We start from the raw sequence: 16273 nt of genomic DNA on the forward strand, positions 1-16273 counted from the left end.
TTTGCCTTTATTCTTCCTTTACACTATCTAACACCTTCTTGTTTCTTCTGTTATTAGGATTTTAAGGTGTGCACAATTCTTCCTCGGTGCAACGCAAATTAATTCGTGTCTCGTCGGTTTTTGGCATTTTAGTGCAAATTAGGACTCTTTGGTAGTTTCAGTTCATACACTTTCTAATTGGTTGATATAGACTCTACTAAAGAACTCACAAGACTGAATTCTACCTCATTGAGAATTTGATTTTTCTTTTTGAGTGACTAACGGTTAGGTTTGCTAATTTTTCTTTTGAGTGTTGAGTATTTGTTTTACAGGTATTTCAAAAAAAAAGTAAAAATAATAATAAGATGGTAGTCTGCCGCACCCTTAACATCCAAATGGGAGACGATTGTGATAACCAAAGGACCAATATTTTCCATTCTAGGTGTTTTATAAAAGGTAACTTATGTTCACTTATTATTGATAGTGGGAGTTGTTCAAATGTAGTTAGGAGCTATTTGGTGGATTCCTTAAAGTTACCTTGTATCGAGCACCCTAAGCAGTATCACCTTCAGTGGCTTAATGAATGCTCAGAAGTTAAAGTTACAAAACAGTCCTTGATCACTTTTAAGCTTGGGAATTACGAGGATGAGGTATGGTGTGATGTGGTCCCAATGCATGCGGCACACTAGCTCCTTGGACGGCCTTGGCAATTTGATCGTGATGTTCCACACCAAGGCAAGCTTAATAGATACTCTCTTGTGTTTAAAGGCCGAAAATTCACTCTTGCTCCTTTAAATCCCAGTGATGTATATAAAGATCAATTAAAAATGATGAAATTTTGTAAGGGGGTGAGGAAGAAAGGAAAAATAAAAAAGACAGAGAGAAAAGAGGCTAGTAGTGAAAAAAGTCAAAATTTAAATGGCCCAAAGGTGAGTGAATTCGCAAGTGGTAAAAATAGAGTAAAAAATTTAATTGCAACAAAAAAAGATGTACGGAGAGACCTATTCAATGAACATTCTTGTATCCTTGTGAGGTTTAGGCAAAATTATTTATCTCTATCTAACATTAATGAAAATTTGCCTAGTGTGTTTCAATGTTTTTCGTAGGATTATGAGGATGTTTTCTGTGAGGCCCCTAAAGGTTTACCACCTTTGCGTGGGATAGAACACTTCCATTGGCCACATATGAAAGATAACTTCCAAATTCAATACCTTTCCAATGAAAGACGCTTTCATACGATCAATATAGGCAAAGATGAAATCACACTACATGAGCCCGAAGGTAAGCGAGGTAAGGAAATTTTATCAACCGAGTCTCGTGCGGATTTGAAAATTATTGATAAAACTTTTGGTGACTTAATTATTAAAAGATCCCCTCATTTTGATCCGATTAATTGTTATTCTTCGATTATGGTTGATAAAGTCATTACGAAAGGAAGCGTGAGTTGTTATTCTCTTGATTTGCCTTGTGTAAAATCCGCGAATTTGTGCAAATCTGTTTTGGTGAATAAGGTAACGAAATTTGCCAAATTTGTTTTCAATTTATATTCGTTCCTTAAACAGTTTAGATGGTTGTACATGAACTTTGAGTTCCATTTGACAAAGGTTAACTCAACAACAGAGCTTCGACTACACTATGCCCCCGATGAGCGAAGGTTTGTATTAAATGGAAAAGGTAAAATCGACCCTTCTTCTTCTGCTTATAAAGGTAAGATGCTTGAAACTTTTGAAACACTTTTGTACTCCTCAGATAGTGACAAAGATCGTGTTGATGATTTAATTTTTGTAAAACACTTAGATCGAAACGTGCTTGACTGTCCTATTTTATTTAGTGATGATCTATCTGTTTTGATGGTTGATAAAAAGATTCTTGTTTTTGATAATGCATGTGTGAGTGAATCTATAGACCGTCGATTACTGCATGGTATGATTGTGTAACTCTGTGAACCGTGTGAACCTTTTCAAATACCTACTTGTGATGATTACGTTTACCATTTGATTTATTACTCGCGATTTATTCATGGTTTGTGGAAACAATTTGAGATGATTGAATGCCTTAAAACATGTCCATCTTTGTTTCGAATATTTGACGAGGCATTGGCGAGTAAATTAGCTTGTTTGCATGGTAATTTGAATCTGTCCATTCGCATGTGTTATACTTGTTTTGTTATGCTTATGTTTGGACTACAAGTTCTACTTTCAATGTGGTTGACTTATCTCCATTTGATTTTTCAGATTCGAGGACGAATCTTTTTGAGGAAGGGGGAATGATACGAGTCACAAAGGCCTTAGATGCGTATACGAAGGAAAAAGAAAATCAAGATTCACTTTCTTGTTTTCAAGAAAATCAAGAAACCGAATCTTGGTCTAATTTTGCTGTTTTGAGCAATTTCAAGAATCAAGAAAATCAAGATTTCAAATCTTGGAAATCTTGGTCCAAGAAACCGAATCTTGCAACTAAGGCACATTGGATCCCAGTTACGAGCATTAACAAGCCAATTTCGGGAGAGAACATATTACAAGCCCAAGTTCTTAAAGACAAGGCCCAATAAGATGTTCCAAGCCCAATCCAGAAATTTAAATCAGATTTAGTTAAAAATCAGGCCAAATTGTTAAAGTGGCCCAATTTGTAAAATTTTAATTCTTTAAATACTTATTTTTAATTTTTAGACTTTATAAATAAATTTCTATGTAAAAATTCATCCCAAAGAGGCCTATTAAAGGCCTTGGACGAAATTCTCTTGAAAATCAATAATTAGGTTTTTTTTTTTAGTTTTCCTATTAGGGTTAGGAAAATAGTTAAAAGGCCTATATATATGGCTTGGCCAGCCACCCATAGAACACATTACATTACAATACATTAAAATTTCAGATTTTTGCTGAGTAAAAATTCTCTTAGAGTTTTCTCCAAGAATTCTCTCTTGAGTTTCTTTAGAAGTAGTTTTAACAATCTTTTTTATTGTGGGAGCCATCTTCAGCCTTCTTCTTGCCATTATTCTTCATTGGAGGGGAGATTAGAGCCGTTTGAAGGGAGTTGTGAAATCTTTCTCGATTTCAAGGCTTCTTAAGACTTTATCTTTATTTTCTTGTTGTTCAATCTCTTTTAAATTTCTGCTTGTGTCGATTTTTATTAGCTAATTTGTTTGCTGTTCTTGTTGCTTTTCAGCCTTTCTAAAACTCCAAGATCTGATTCGACACTTCCTTGGACATAAAGGAACTTTTTTGATTTCACAAAAAACCCCTCTTTTCGTGCCGTCCAATCCCTAGAATTAGTTTCAATTGATTTCGTAATTTGTTTTAATTTATTTGCTATTTTGTGTTCTTTGATAGATTCGCCTGATTGGAAGTTAATCTTGGGGCTTAATTCCGCGTTCTTGGTTTCCAAGATTGGCTATCTATAACTGTTTTGATTCTTGGCTGTTCTTTATTGATTTGGGGATTTTTAGTTTCCAGATCTAATTGATTCTAATTAAGTTTTGCTGTTTCGTTTCAGATCCAAACGTTTAGAGTTTTCGTAGGAGTTTCCCGTGACTTGACAACTCGATCTTGGTCCGCGCGCAACCCCTTATCACAAAAGGTTAGAAGGTGTAGAAAAGGATAGATTGAGCACCAGTAATGTGTTAAATGAAGTAAGATGCAAAATCCCTAATTTCAGAATGATAAATTTCTGATTTGCATCTCGGTCGGCCAATGTTCTAGCACATGCTTTGGCAAAGGAAGGTCAGAGTTATGCCTAACCTGTATACTGGATGGAAGAGACCCCAGAAGTTGTGGAAGAGCTTGTCAATAGGGATTTGGATGGTGTTGAAAATGAATGATTTGGGAGTTGAAGACTGTGACCGGAGGTGATGTGGGTTCATTAAAATCTGATAAGCTTAGTGATTAACATAGGGGTTTGTTTTAACTGTGTTGATTCCATTTTTGTCAAGAGTGGGGAATGATTACCTCTGTGTTCTGATGTAAGGAAGGTATAGATGATTTTTGGGAAGACGAACAGGAGCTTCAGGCCATTCTTTCTTTCTTTCTTTCTTTTTTCATCTTTCCTTAGGTCGTTTGTTTGATTTTTTTTATTTCGGTTATGTTTTTTGAGTTATTTTTTTCATTGTTTATCAAGGCACCTTTTAATTGCCCAGCATTTTGAGGACAATTGTAAAAGCTAGGGGCTTGAATCTGTTGGGGTTCTTATTCATGTTAAGTATTTGTAAAGTTACTTTGAATATATAATTTATATTTTAAATATTTTTAAAAGTATAACCATTATAAATTTAAATATATAACATTACATATTTAAATAAATCCTAACCTAATATAATTATTACATAAAACACATAAGTAAGATAAAGTTAAACAAAGAGGGAAGAAGATGAGGAAAGAAAGAGGGGGAAGGAGGTGGATGCTTTAATTAATTAAAAGTAAAAATATACGTGTCAAGAAATAATTGGTTATAAAATTTAAAACGGCGTAAATGGTTGGAAGTTGTGGGATCATAGTTTAATTAGTTTTAACAAAAAAAAAAAGTTCAAATATCTGAGTGGGAAATTTAATTACAATAAAGGTATTTTAGTAATTAAGTCCTAACCCCTCCGCGATGAGGTCGAGAAGTTGCGTAGGCGATCATTATTTTTATCAACGTTCGTATTTATATTAAAATAAAAATATATTTTATGTAAAAGCAAATATTACTGTTTATATATATATATAAACAACAAAGAAAACGCTACAGCCTGAAAAGATTTTCAGACATTGCAAAAAAATCAAAAATCATATTCTTTTTTCCTTTTGTTTTTCAGTTCTGTCTTCCTCCTTCCAGGTAATAATTTTCTCTCTCTTGTTTATTTTCTCCGGATATTTGAACGCTTTATTTAGATATTTTTCTTTAAAAGCTGCCCTGATTTGAATTGTAAAAGCAAAAAAGAACCATAAGCAAAGCAACGGTTAATTTCTTCTGGGTTCTGATTTTTGTGAAATCTGATCAATTTTGTCAATGAAAACTTTAGTATGTTTGTTTTTGTGATTTGGGTTTTCTTTGTTTCTTAAGTTTTGTATGTTATAAAGATTTGATGATGATAAATTAGAGGTAGAAATGATTTTTTTTTTCGATTAAAATGTTTGTATTTAGTTTGCGTACGCAATTTGAGTAAGCCTATGGAAGCTTAGGATTCATTTTGATCTCATAATGGTTCTTTGTGAACCAGAGAAGATTTATACTTAATTTGGTTCTTTTTGGTTTTGGGTGCAATAATAGATGGTAAGGGAAGGGAAGGCTGGCCATTCAAGCAATTTTAAGAAAAGGGTTAGATCGAAACATGAGGGTTCAGATGATTCAGATGAAGATTATGTAGCTTCGGAGGGAAATGAAGGATCTGATGATGATGCTGAATATTATTGTTCTTCCTTAGATGAATGTGCATCGGAAGAGGGTTTTCAGGGTTACAATGAGGAGGAAGAGGAAGAGGTGGGAGAGGTTGTTAGGTTGAAAAGAGAACGGATATCTTCGGTAAGGGAGAGGAAGATTGTGGATAAAAAATCTGTAAAGCAGGAAACCGTGTCTGTTGAAGAAGATGAAGACAAGGATTATGAGGAGGAAGAAGAAGAAAAGGAAGAGGTGAGAGAGGTTGTTAGGTTGAAAAGAGAACGGATATCTTCGGAAAGGGAGAGGAAGATTGCGGATAAAAAATCTGTCAAGCGGGAAAGCTTGTCTGTTGAAGAAGATGAAGACAAGGATTATGAGGAGGAAGAAGAAGAAAAGGAAGATGATGATGAGGAGTTCACTCCAGATTTAGAAGATTGTTTGGATGAGGAATTTACTCTGGATGAAGAGGATTGTTTGGATGAAGAATTCACTCCGGATGAAGAGGATTGTTTAGATGAGGAAGAGGAATTGACTATGACTAAGAGGAAAAACAAAACAAAAGTTAGCAAGCAAGTTTTGCGGAAAAAGTACCCTTCTAAACATAGGACAAAGAGGAAGAGGTCTGCAGTTTCTAAGAAGCCTTCGAGAAAACAAGGAAGGAAGAAACGGCGGTTGAAGAGGAAAAGGAGGGCTGAAGAAGATGATGATAATGATGATTGTGGTTTTATAGACAACACTCCAGCTCTGAGACAAAAGAGCAGAACTAATGCAGGACAGAGAAAAAAGGCATATGTTGTACCATCAGATTCGGATTTTGTGTCATCTGGATCATCTGATTACGAGTATACTGTCTCAGAGGAAGAGAGAGAGCAAATGAAAGAAGCCAACCAATTTTGTGGAAGTTTAAAAACTAGTTTGAGGAGTTCATCAGCATCAAAGAGAATTCAGGAGCTTGAAGAGCTAGGCCAACCTAAGAAACCTCCAGGAAGAAAGGGTAAGGAGAAGATAGAGGAAACAAAGGCTGAAGTAATAAAGCCAGTTTGTGGCATTTGTCTCTCTGAGGAAGACAAACGAAGATTGAGGGGCACACTGAACTGTTGCAGTCATTATTTTTGTTTTACCTGCATTATGGAGTGGTCAAAAGTGGAATCTCGTTGCCCATTGTGCAAGCAAAGGTTCGAAACTATCAGTAAGCCTGCAAGATCAGCAGCTGGAGTTGATTCGAGAGAGGTGTTGATCCAAGTACCTAAGCGTGATCAGGTACGTTTTATTACTTGTAAGGATTTTAAGTGTAACAGTTTTTCATTTACTTTAGTTTCTTATTTGTGGTTGGAAATGGGCATATTTTTCTTGTATACAGGTCTACCAACCTTCTGAGGAAGAACTGAGAAGCTATCTTGATCCATATGAGAATGTCATTTGTTCTGAATGCCACCAAGGTGGGGATGATGAACTCATGTTACTATGTGATATTTGTGATTCGTCAGCACACACCTATTGTGTTGGTCTTGGTCGGGAAGTACCTGAAGATAATTGGTACTGTGATGGTTGCAGGCCTGTTGCTACTGGGTCCGCTAGTTCCCAAGTTCAAGATTCTTTGCCTGATCATAGAATAATAAACAATTTGTACAATAGATTTTCACCCATGGTAAATTTTGGAGAAGGTTTAGACTCCATTGTAGGTCCTTCACCGCTTATGCCATCAATTCCCAATTTTGTGGGTTACTCATCTCCTAGATTTCCTGCTGTAGATATTCCCGTTGTTTCTCCGGCATCTGGAGCAGGGGCTCCAACTCTGACTGGAAGGCGATGGTTGCATCGCCAAATTCAAAATCTTCGTTCAATCAATAGGATGAATTTTATGGCTGGTAGGACTGATGGGATATTAAGCGCCAATATGGGCACTGATTTCGTGAACTCTCACACTGATCAGAGTACGGAAACAACAGTTCAACAAGCTAGGACTCAAGATAAGGGAACTCAACATCAAACAGTGTTTGAGGAGAGATTACAGGATGATCCCTCTTCTTCAGTGCCAAGTAGGGACTTATCTTCTTCAAGGTTGGAAAATTTGAGAAGGCAAGCAGTTCAGGATTCAACCACCCCAACAACCAATACATCGATCAACTTGACATTATGGCCTGAACTTACTGGTATCAGTTCAAACGAGCAACTCCGTCAGTGCATCAATGGATCAAACATTGGACCTGATGGTTTTGCTTCACCTTTTTCTGTTAGAGATGAAAATAACTTTTCAATGGCCAAGGAACAGTTGCAAGGAATGGTCAGAAGCCATTTGAAAGCCTTGTCCACTAATATTGATTTAGGTAAGTTAAGCCCGTCTGTAATCAATTCATGTCAGGGATATTTCCAGACCTATGGTCTGCAGTTTTTATTTGTCTAAAGAGCACGATTTTCATGCAAATCATTAGTGTGTGCATCTGTTTTTCAGTTCGGTTTTTTAATCACATTATTGTTTTGGAGTGATTTGTAGTTTGTGATTAATTGAGCCATGACTTCTGTCTGGAAAATTTTCAAATGCTTTTTATGCTTATATATGCAGACAATGGTACTTTTAAGGACATAGCAACAAGTGCCATGCACACGTTATTGGCTGCTTGTGGGCTTGAGCATATGAGGAGCGAGGTTCATGTTGTGCCTCCACCATCAAATTGTACACACATTGAAAGAGTGGCAACCGAGCAGGCAAGCTTAATGAAAGGTTGTTGCTTAACTTGTTTTGATTCTTTTGTAAAAGATGTAGTGAAGAGGATCATGGATACAAGATCCCCGCAGTGGTTAAGCTTAGGTCTTTAAATCTTTGATGTAGTAAATGTACTTTTTTTTTTCTTGGTTAGCAGTCTAACCAATTTTTAAGTTGATTTATACTTACCATTCACTGACATTGAATGCCAAAAGTGCTCTATTCTCATTTGATCACCATAATAGATTGTTTAGACTGAACAAAGTCAATTTTCTGCTTCTCAGTGCTGATTGCTTTTACTGCTTCCTGCTTCTCAGTGCTGATTGCTTTTACTGCTTGAGTTCTTTGTTCCTCTCATCTTTCCTTTCTTTCCCTTTGGTTGACTATTCGATTTTGTGTTTAGTTGCACTCAAAGTATGAGAATGATGCTACAGCTTCAATATTCGACGGAGAGAGCCAGTTACGCATAAGAACTAAGGTCCAAAGGCATGGGAAACCATGAAAATAGATCATCTTTTTTCTGTTGCTCAACTTTTGTTTCATTGGTTTTGTTAGGAAATTCCTTTCCCACTGGGAAGGACAAACAAGACAGTTGTTTCAGTTTATAGAGTTGTAATAATTAATAATAGATCTTTTGCCCTGCATTAACTAATCTGATATCCTAGGTTGCAGGTCAGAGCCGTTATCTTGTCTTGATTTTCTGTTGTCTTTGCTGGAAAGCTACGTTAATCCAACTCAGGTGTGAGTTAAAATCATACAAGTATGTGTTCCAACTTTCTTTAGAAAAAATTTTCATGTATTTGGAGGTTTGGTTTTATACCCATGTCCGGATATGCCTTGAATGGTGAACAGTCCCAGTAACATAGGTCAAGTGTGCAGCTGATCTCAGTAGGAACTATTCTAGGAGTATTCTTATTACTACTCACATCATGTGGGGATAGACTTTTGAGGGTTGTAAGTTTAATAAAATATGATTTTAGACGCCTTCCTATGTTGTGCTGTGTAAGGAATTGAAAACAACATTCTTGGATTTAAATTATTCTTCTTTGATGATATTTATCTATCATGACCTGAAATTAAAAAAGATGAAGAGAAACTCAACATCCAAATAAGTTACATTCATTCATTCCTACACCTTATTCAACATTTTGCTTCCATCTATATTCACCAAAAGCCAACATAACAAACCATAGGACGCAGGACCCAAGGGTTTTAGGTCCGCAATTGGAGCAACCAATATGAAGGCAGAGTGCTTTTCATAAAATATCATCAAGAATTGTGGACAACAGCAGCCCTTGAATAAACTCACATCTTTCTGTCTTCTCTTCCTGATCCTTGACTGAAAGAAGAGTCAATGGAACATTTCTGTCGTCAAAACCAGATATCAGAAAAGCGGGTTAAAGCCTTCAGATCACGGCGTATACTTCAAAGATACCGTAGCAAAAACATAGCAATAAAAAGAAAAGCTTGGACAAGCATGAAATTCCTCTTTTCTCAAACAAAATAAAAACCAAGACATCCTATAAACTGTCTCATCCTCTATTCTCAAAGAACAGCATTAAGTCTCTACTTCACAAAGAATGGCTTGAAAGATAGCATCTTTTTGAGAAACAAGAAAGACAAACAAAAACACTTCTCCATGCCCATTTCACCTAATGCTGAACCTATCCCGTATGAAACAATGTTACGACAAGATCTATGTTATCTAAAAGACCATGTGAATTCGAAACACCAGCCCCCTGCAAGCAGGGGACAAAAGGAACAATCAAACATGACCTACCTTTCCAACTTATTAATGTCTGAACTTTTCTCAGTTGCACTTGTTTCGCAAGAAAAGTGAGGCTTAACACTAACAAAATCATCAACCATGGGCAAAATAAATGAAGACAACAACGGATCAGGTGCTGAATTGGACGAAGACTGTAGGTTTCCTTCTCGCAGCTCTTTTCTCAAACGAGATAGAGTTGAATGAGATCCACCTTTACGTGATTTCCTTTTGTGCTGCATGTAACCACTTGTTAAGGAAATGAAAGTACAAAATCAAGTACTTAGAATGACTTAAGGAAGCCCTACAAACAAAGCTAACAATTCTAAAAGTACACCACCAGTCAAGAGGGAGAGAGGGGCATCTAAGCCATCTAGCATACTGGTTTAAATGCTTTAAAATGGCCCAGAAGTTGTTGTGGAAGAACAAAGATGATAAAAGTTTGCTGGTAAGAAAGATAACCAACGATCAAATTGTACAAATGTAGCAAACTCCAATGACAATTTTCAAGGCACATGGAACATGAAAAGAAACAACTTATTGATATAGTTTAAAGAGGAATTTGACTACTCATAAATAACAACTCATAGAAAAGGATATCTTGAATATATTTCCGTGTTGTAGGGTTATATGTGCAACCATATCGACTTCCACTTTCATTGCATAGACCGGGCATACCTGTAAAGAAAACAACGACAGAGTTTAGATTCAAGAGTGAACCTTTCCTTTGTAGAAGGCTCTCGAGCACCATGGAAAAGAAAATCCACAAAGAGAAATTATACAGCTCCTTCTCTCCAACCTTACTATAACATATCAACCTACAATTTGTCAAGTTACCAGCATCAATACCAAACTCGTAAGCAAAATTAACACTAGAGCTAACTTTTCATGTTAGTTGAACCAGAGCTCATATTCCAAATTAGATCTGGCAATTCGGAGCATGACACAGAAAAATATAACTAAAACAAAAAATACACTTGAAAGTTGAAACAACATAGAAAGATAACGCAAACTATCTAACACAAATTGTTAATGTCACAATCTATATATCACCTTAAAAAAATATGACTTGGAAAAACTAATCCGATTGCAACAAATACATGGATTGCTAGGTCTAGAACAAAAGTAGTTCATCCGAGAACATCAGTATGCTAACTACACTAGACTTTTTTAAGTAGAACAGCAGCTAAAATATTAATCTTGAGGCTAAAGCTTAAAATTTGAAACTTGGGTCTATAACAAGCGAACCCCTTCTTAATTCCTTTTAAAGTTTTGATGAGAAATCAAAGCTTAACCCATTTATGCCACTTCGATCAATTACAAAGAGAAGGATCACTGTAAAAGATTTTTCAATATACCCATCTTGATTATGACACATAAAAAAATGAAAAAGAAAAGAACAAAGCAATACCCCATTTTTAGCCTCCATGGGATGCTCATCATCAATGTGACAGCACAAGCTGAGGATATCGAAATGTTCTGAACAAAAAGGAGATGGAAATTCCTCTCTTATATCATCTTCTCCATCTATTTCTTCAAACCCCATAAACATATCTGCATTTTGAACCTATTTCTAAGCGTTCAATAATAAATAAATAAAAACTTGCTAAAAATATAGTCAAGTTGCTCCCTTTACTTCCATTTTCCACCACGCATAAAAAGCAGGAAAAAGAATTAACCCCAAGAAAAGTAGAGAAGGAAAGGATGGGATTCAAAGATTACCTGACCGTGATTGAAGAGTTAATTGGTATCTCTTAGAAACTGAAGAAAGGCGGGTACTCCATGAATCAGCGTCCATTTTTAAATCACTCTGGGAGCTGTTTGAGCTCTGACCTTGGATTTGTGAAGTAGATTAAATTAATAAATTTCCAAGAAATTAAAGTTGGGGAGGCCAGGTACTTGGGTCTTTCTTCTTGTTTTGGAGATGAATTTCGTCTAAAAATAAAAAGATCTACCAATTCTTCCAGTGGATTTTCCTAACAAGTTTTTCATAAAAAGTTAAACAGAAATTATTCAACAAAATACAGTCAGTGCTATATATAATAAACATCATCTCTAATCTTTAAAAATAAAAATAAAAACATCTTCTGTCTTTCGAATAATAATAATAAATGTAGTCTATAACAATATTTTTTTATTAGTCAAAATTGTTGTAAAAACCACTTTTTATGGGTTTTTTTTATTTTTTAGAAGAAAAATATTAGACTAAAACAAAACTAGTCTAACTTTTCTGGATTACATCAGACATTGTGTGATAAACATGAGTTTCCAATAACGTCGCACATAGATCAGAGGTTCATCAAGGATGATCAATTGGTTCAAGCTTCCCGAGATTTCCTTAGCCAAGCAATTAGCGACTCTATTGCCATCTCTCAATAAAAGTCTAAGCTTCTCTTGCCAATCTTTAACAATCCAAATGTGGAGCAATCTAACTTCCGCTATATTGTTTACACAAGCAAAACCACAAGGCAAAATTTCTAGTTAGGGAGCATTGATGGTTTACACTTCCACTTGTTGAAATCCCTGCTCCCAAGCTAGTTTCAACCCTTCAAGCATCGCCTTAGCTTCTACTTGAAAGATATCAACCAAGCTTGTCACCATGCCAAAACCCACAAGCCATCCCTTATGGGGTCCTCTTATAACTCCTCCAATAGCCGCTCTCGATTGAAACACTGAATTCGAGCCATCCACATTAATCTTGGCCCAACTAGTATTAGAGAAATGCCAGCACTTCCTCCAACTAGTAGAAATATCCTAAGTAAGCATCCCAGTTTTAAGGTTCAACAACCTCGTCCATGCTTCTGCTGAAGCAATAAGCTTATAGCTATTACCACTAGCATTGTTAAAAATAAAATCATCCCGATTCTTCCAAACTAACCAGCAAACAATGGAGAAGAAGGTGCTCCATTCACCACTTTGGGTTGATAATTTCCCTACACTCCTAGTCTTCTATAAGATCCACTCTACAAGAGGAAGGTTAAAGAAAACCCCCAACTGAAGTTTGGAATAACAACTTTCCTAAGTACTTGGAAAAATCTACAATCCCTAACTACATGCAAAGTAGATTCTCTCGTGAGACATACCTCACTTTGTGCGTTCCTTGTTAGTCAAGATTCTCTCGAGGGCTAGCCATCAAAGAAACATACGAACTCTTTGTGGTGCCAAAATTTTCCAAGTGTACTTATCATTGATTAAACTTTTGTTTTCTGATTGAGCAAAGGCTCTCTTATAAGTTTTCGACAAAGAGAAATTACTTGCTGACGTCCATCTCCACGTAAGATAATCCAATCTAGTTCCTTTAACAGGAGGAGTGCAACCCAAAATACGTAACACTATATCTTGAGGAAGAATAGAATATAGTCATTGCACATTCCACCATAATACGTAACACTATGTCTTAATGAAGAACAGAATGAAAAACTTTTATTAAATTAGTTCTATGTAATTATCTCTTTATCTCAAATTTTAATAAAATTAACTTTATTCCTAAATTAAATACATAATAATGAATTTTAGTTAAAATATTAATTCATTAATCATATTTTTTTTATATAAAAATATTTTTAATAAATAAAATTATATTTGTAAGTTTTAATAAATATATAATTTAAATCTCTAACATATATATAATAAAGCAGAGTTTTAGTGTATTTTAGAAACATTTAGTTCTAAGGGCGAGTTTTAGCATAGCTTCTCAGAAATACTTTTGGGATAAAAAGTATTTTTGAGATAAAAATATTGTTAAATAAGATGTTTCAAACGTGCTTTTGACAGAAAAAAATATTTTGCGTCAAAAAAGCCTTTTTTTCAGCCAAAAGCAAAAGCAAAAGCAAAAAATTTTAACTTTTGCTCAAAAGTGTTTAGAGAAGCAATGTTGAACTGACCCTAAGTCAATTTATATGTTGCCATGCATCACTAACAATTTTTGACACATTAGCAAATGTTAAAATATGTCTGCAATTGACTTCACGCTACTATAATTTCTTTCTTAGAATTGGGGATGGGGGATGAGTTTGGCTGTTTAGAATCGAACTCAAACTCTTATACTTCACAACTTAATGTTCTTATTACTTGGTTAAGAAGTTGTTGCCCACACTATTATAACTTTTAAATACGTTGATAAATGTTATTTAAAGAAGGTTTCATGCACAAATTGATATTTAAATTATACTATTTTTTTTCATCTTGGTACTTAAACTTTTTTTTTTGTTATAAGTCATACTTAAACTATTCTTTTTTCCTAAGTTGGTACTTCTTTTAATCAAATCGTTAAATCTATTTTTTTTAAAAGCTTAACTTATAAATTGGTACTTAAATTATGCATTTTTCTCATTTTGGTATCAAAATTTTTTTTTATCAAAAGTGATACCTAAATTATTCTTCTGCGACTCATTTACACAAAAATGTTATATCTGTTTAAAAAAAGTTTCACTCAATAATAAATTATCACATCATATAAACTTAAAAAATATTTTTTAACTCTTTCATTTTTTTTCTTTTAAAACATATGGCAATAATAATTTGTCACCTGATATAAACTATTCTTCTTTTATAACGCATGAAAATACTAGTGATAATCGAAATTCACCCTCCTAAGGTCAAAATGCAGACGATTAATTTTGTTTTCAAACTTCATTGCCTACTTGCTTGACCTAACAAAATTGAAAATTTTATTTCATCAATTAGAATCAGTGCTTTCAGAACTAGATTGGAATAAACGATCAAACTGGTTGGGGTATTGGCCAGAAGATAGGGTTGAACTAATTGATCCGCAAACTGATATAGGTCGGTTGAACCAAGCTAAAAAAACAATTGAATTAGTTTTCTCTATTTTTAAATATTTTTATTTTATTTTATTATTTTTAATAATTTATTTGATCGAACCCAAAGACCTGAACAAATCGAGAATTGGTGGCCTGATTGGCAGGGCGAAGCCAAAAAACTTTTTGGGGGCTAGCATTAAAGTGTATATTTTTATGATAATAAAAATGCAATTTCACCATTTTAGTAGCCTATATCTTTCTAATTTTGAAATGATTAAATCAAATTTTTATCATTTTTGGGAGGCCAAAGTGTAATTTTACCATTACGAATTTAAAATTTTATAAAATATAAAATGACCTAAATGCAAAATTTTTATTTCAGGGGGGTTGGGGCCCCTACCAGCCTCCTAGCTTCATCAGTGTTGATTAGTTTGACAATTGTTTTGGTTCTAAAGAAAGAAAAAGTAAAAAATAATATAAATGAGAAAAATAATACTTTTTGTCTTTTCTTGCCGCATGTCTTTTTTTGTAAAAATACACTTTACTCTTTTGGCTGACAATTGAATTAACAAAGGTACTAACTTGAGAAAAATATGTAGTTTAGGTATCACTTGTAACCAAAATGAGAAAAATGCATCATTTAAGTACTAATTAATGGGTTAAGCTTCTATTTAAAATAGATTTAACAGTTTGATTAACGGAAATATCAACTTAATAAAAATAAAATAGTTTAGGTATCAGAATGAGAGAAATATGCTGATCCGTAATATTTCCAATATAGTATTTACTAAATCGTTATAAATGGAAATTAAAGAAAATTTTATAATTTTACTATATTAACAAAAAAAAACTATGCTTTAATTGTGCTTATATTATTACCCTTACGTTTCCAATTGTAATACTTTCAAATATATCTATTTTTCTATTTTAATATTTAAATTTCTTTTTAAAATTTGGTAGCCCACATTATATTTTTTAGTTCACTGTTAGATAGACATTAAAAATTCTGATAGCCAATCACAAAGTGCACATGGTGACTTTATCTAAGTAAAACAAATATTTTATTTTATTAAATGTATATACACATTAAAAAAGTGAAAATGGAAATAAATATATAAAAAATCATAAAAAAGTATGTATAAAATCTAAAAAAAAATATAAATTATAAAAATAAAATTTACAAAAAATTTACGATAACTAAAAAGAAATTAGTTGAAATTAATAATATTATTACAAAAAAATTATAAAAATTGTAAAAATATAAAAAAATGTAAATTATATTTTTAAAAAAAATTTAAATTATTTTTTTTATAAAATTCTAAAACTATTTAAATTTCAAGTTTTTTTTTGCAATTACTTGAAATTTAAATATATATATTTAAAATTTTTATAACAATTTTTAATTTTTATATATTATTTTGATTTTTAAAATTTAAAATTATATATTTTAGATTTTCATAAAAAATTAATTTTTTAATTTTTTATAATCAAATATAATATATAATATCAATTGTTTTAAAAAGAGACATGTGGCATATTTTAATAGCACCATGTGGCAAGTCAACATCCATCAATGGTGGTCAATGGTTGGTCAACACTGATCAACGGCCGATCAAAGTCAACCGTACTTTTAAATATTTAAATATTTAATATTATAATTTTCTATTTTTAATTTTTAATTTTTTTAAACGAATCTAATTATCATGTGAC

The 16273-nt window shown here is 33.5% G+C and overlaps 2 protein-coding genes across 9 annotated transcripts; one reads left to right on the forward strand and one right to left on the reverse strand.

Moving 5' to 3' along the window:
* The first annotated feature begins 4611 nt into the window (after window positions 1-4611).
* On the forward strand, window positions 4612-9088 carry LOC107920060 (uncharacterized). Of its 6 annotated transcripts, none has more exons than XR_005922680.1 (6): window positions 4612-4788; window positions 5224-6591; window positions 6692-7658; window positions 7895-8053; window positions 8439-8513; window positions 8701-8852. XR_005922680.1 is itself a non-coding variant. In XM_041108712.1 (5 exons), exons 2-5 carry the CDS (start codon window positions 5224-5226, stop codon window positions 8453-8455), a joined length of 2511 nt encoding a protein of 836 aa, XP_040964646.1. In that variant the 5' UTR covers window positions 4612-4788; the 3' UTR covers window positions 8456-9088. The 6 variants fall into 6 exon arrangements, 4 of the variants coding, with proteins under 4 accessions (XP_040964646.1, XP_040964645.1, XP_040964643.1 ...); XR_005922679.1 differs by having other exon boundaries at window positions 8708-8852; XM_041108712.1 differs by having other exon boundaries at window positions 8439-9088.
* A 50-nt stretch (window positions 9089-9138) lies between these two features.
* Window positions 9139-11847, reverse strand: LOC107920061 (protein DEHYDRATION-INDUCED 19 homolog 3). 3 transcript variants are annotated; one of them, XM_016849567.2, is made up of 5 exons: window positions 11523-11847; window positions 11212-11354; window positions 10401-10478; window positions 9816-10042; window positions 9139-9374 (listed from the first exon to the last, which is right to left on the reverse strand). In XM_016849567.2, the coding sequence occupies exons 1-5, from the start codon at window positions 11596-11598 to the stop codon at window positions 9341-9343; spliced, it is 558 nt and encodes a 185-aa protein (XP_016705056.1). In that variant the 5' UTR covers window positions 11599-11847; the 3' UTR covers window positions 9139-9340. The 3 variants fall into 3 exon arrangements, with proteins under 3 accessions (XP_016705056.1, XP_016705057.1, XP_016705055.1); XM_016849568.2 differs by having other exon boundaries at window positions 9139-9400; window positions 11212-11367; XM_016849566.2 differs by having other exon boundaries at window positions 9139-9400; window positions 11523-11846.
* Window positions 11848-16273: the final 4426 nt, after the last annotated feature.

The sequence above is a fragment of the Gossypium hirsutum genome, chromosome D13 (assembly GCF_007990345.1).
Source record: "Gossypium hirsutum isolate 1008001.06 chromosome D13, Gossypium_hirsutum_v2.1, whole genome shotgun sequence".
NCBI classification, from domain to species: Eukaryota; Viridiplantae; Streptophyta; class Magnoliopsida; order Malvales; family Malvaceae; genus Gossypium; species Gossypium hirsutum.

What these genes read in the sequence shown, in the direction of transcription:
- LOC107920060 (XM_041108709.1), top strand. Translation starts at nt 5,224, where the DNA reads ATGGTAAGGGAAGGGAAGGCTGGCCATTCAAGCAATTTTAAGAAAAGG. An exon ending in AAGTACCTAAGCGTGATCAG is followed by an intron (nt 6,592 to 6,691) that starts GTACGTTTTATT and finishes TCTTGTATACAG; the next exon opens with GTCTACCAACCTTCTGAGGA. An exon ending in GTCCACTAATATTGATTTAG is followed by an intron (nt 7,659 to 7,894) that starts GTAAGTTAAGCC and finishes TTATATATGCAG; the next exon opens with ACAATGGTACTTTTAAGGAC.
- LOC107920061 (XM_016849566.2), bottom strand. Translation starts at nt 11,598, where the DNA reads ATGGACGCTGATTCATGGAGTACCCGCCTTTCTTCAGTTTCTAAGAGA. An exon ending in AACTCTTCAATCACGGTCAG is followed by an intron (nt 11,355 to 11,522) that starts GTAATCTTTGAA and finishes TTCAAAATGCAG; the next exon opens with ATATGTTTATGGGGTTTGAA. An exon ending in GACATTAATAAGTTGGAAAG is followed by an intron (nt 9,401 to 9,815) that starts GTAGGTCATGTT and finishes TTTTGACGACAG; the next exon opens with AAATGTTCCATTGACTCTTC.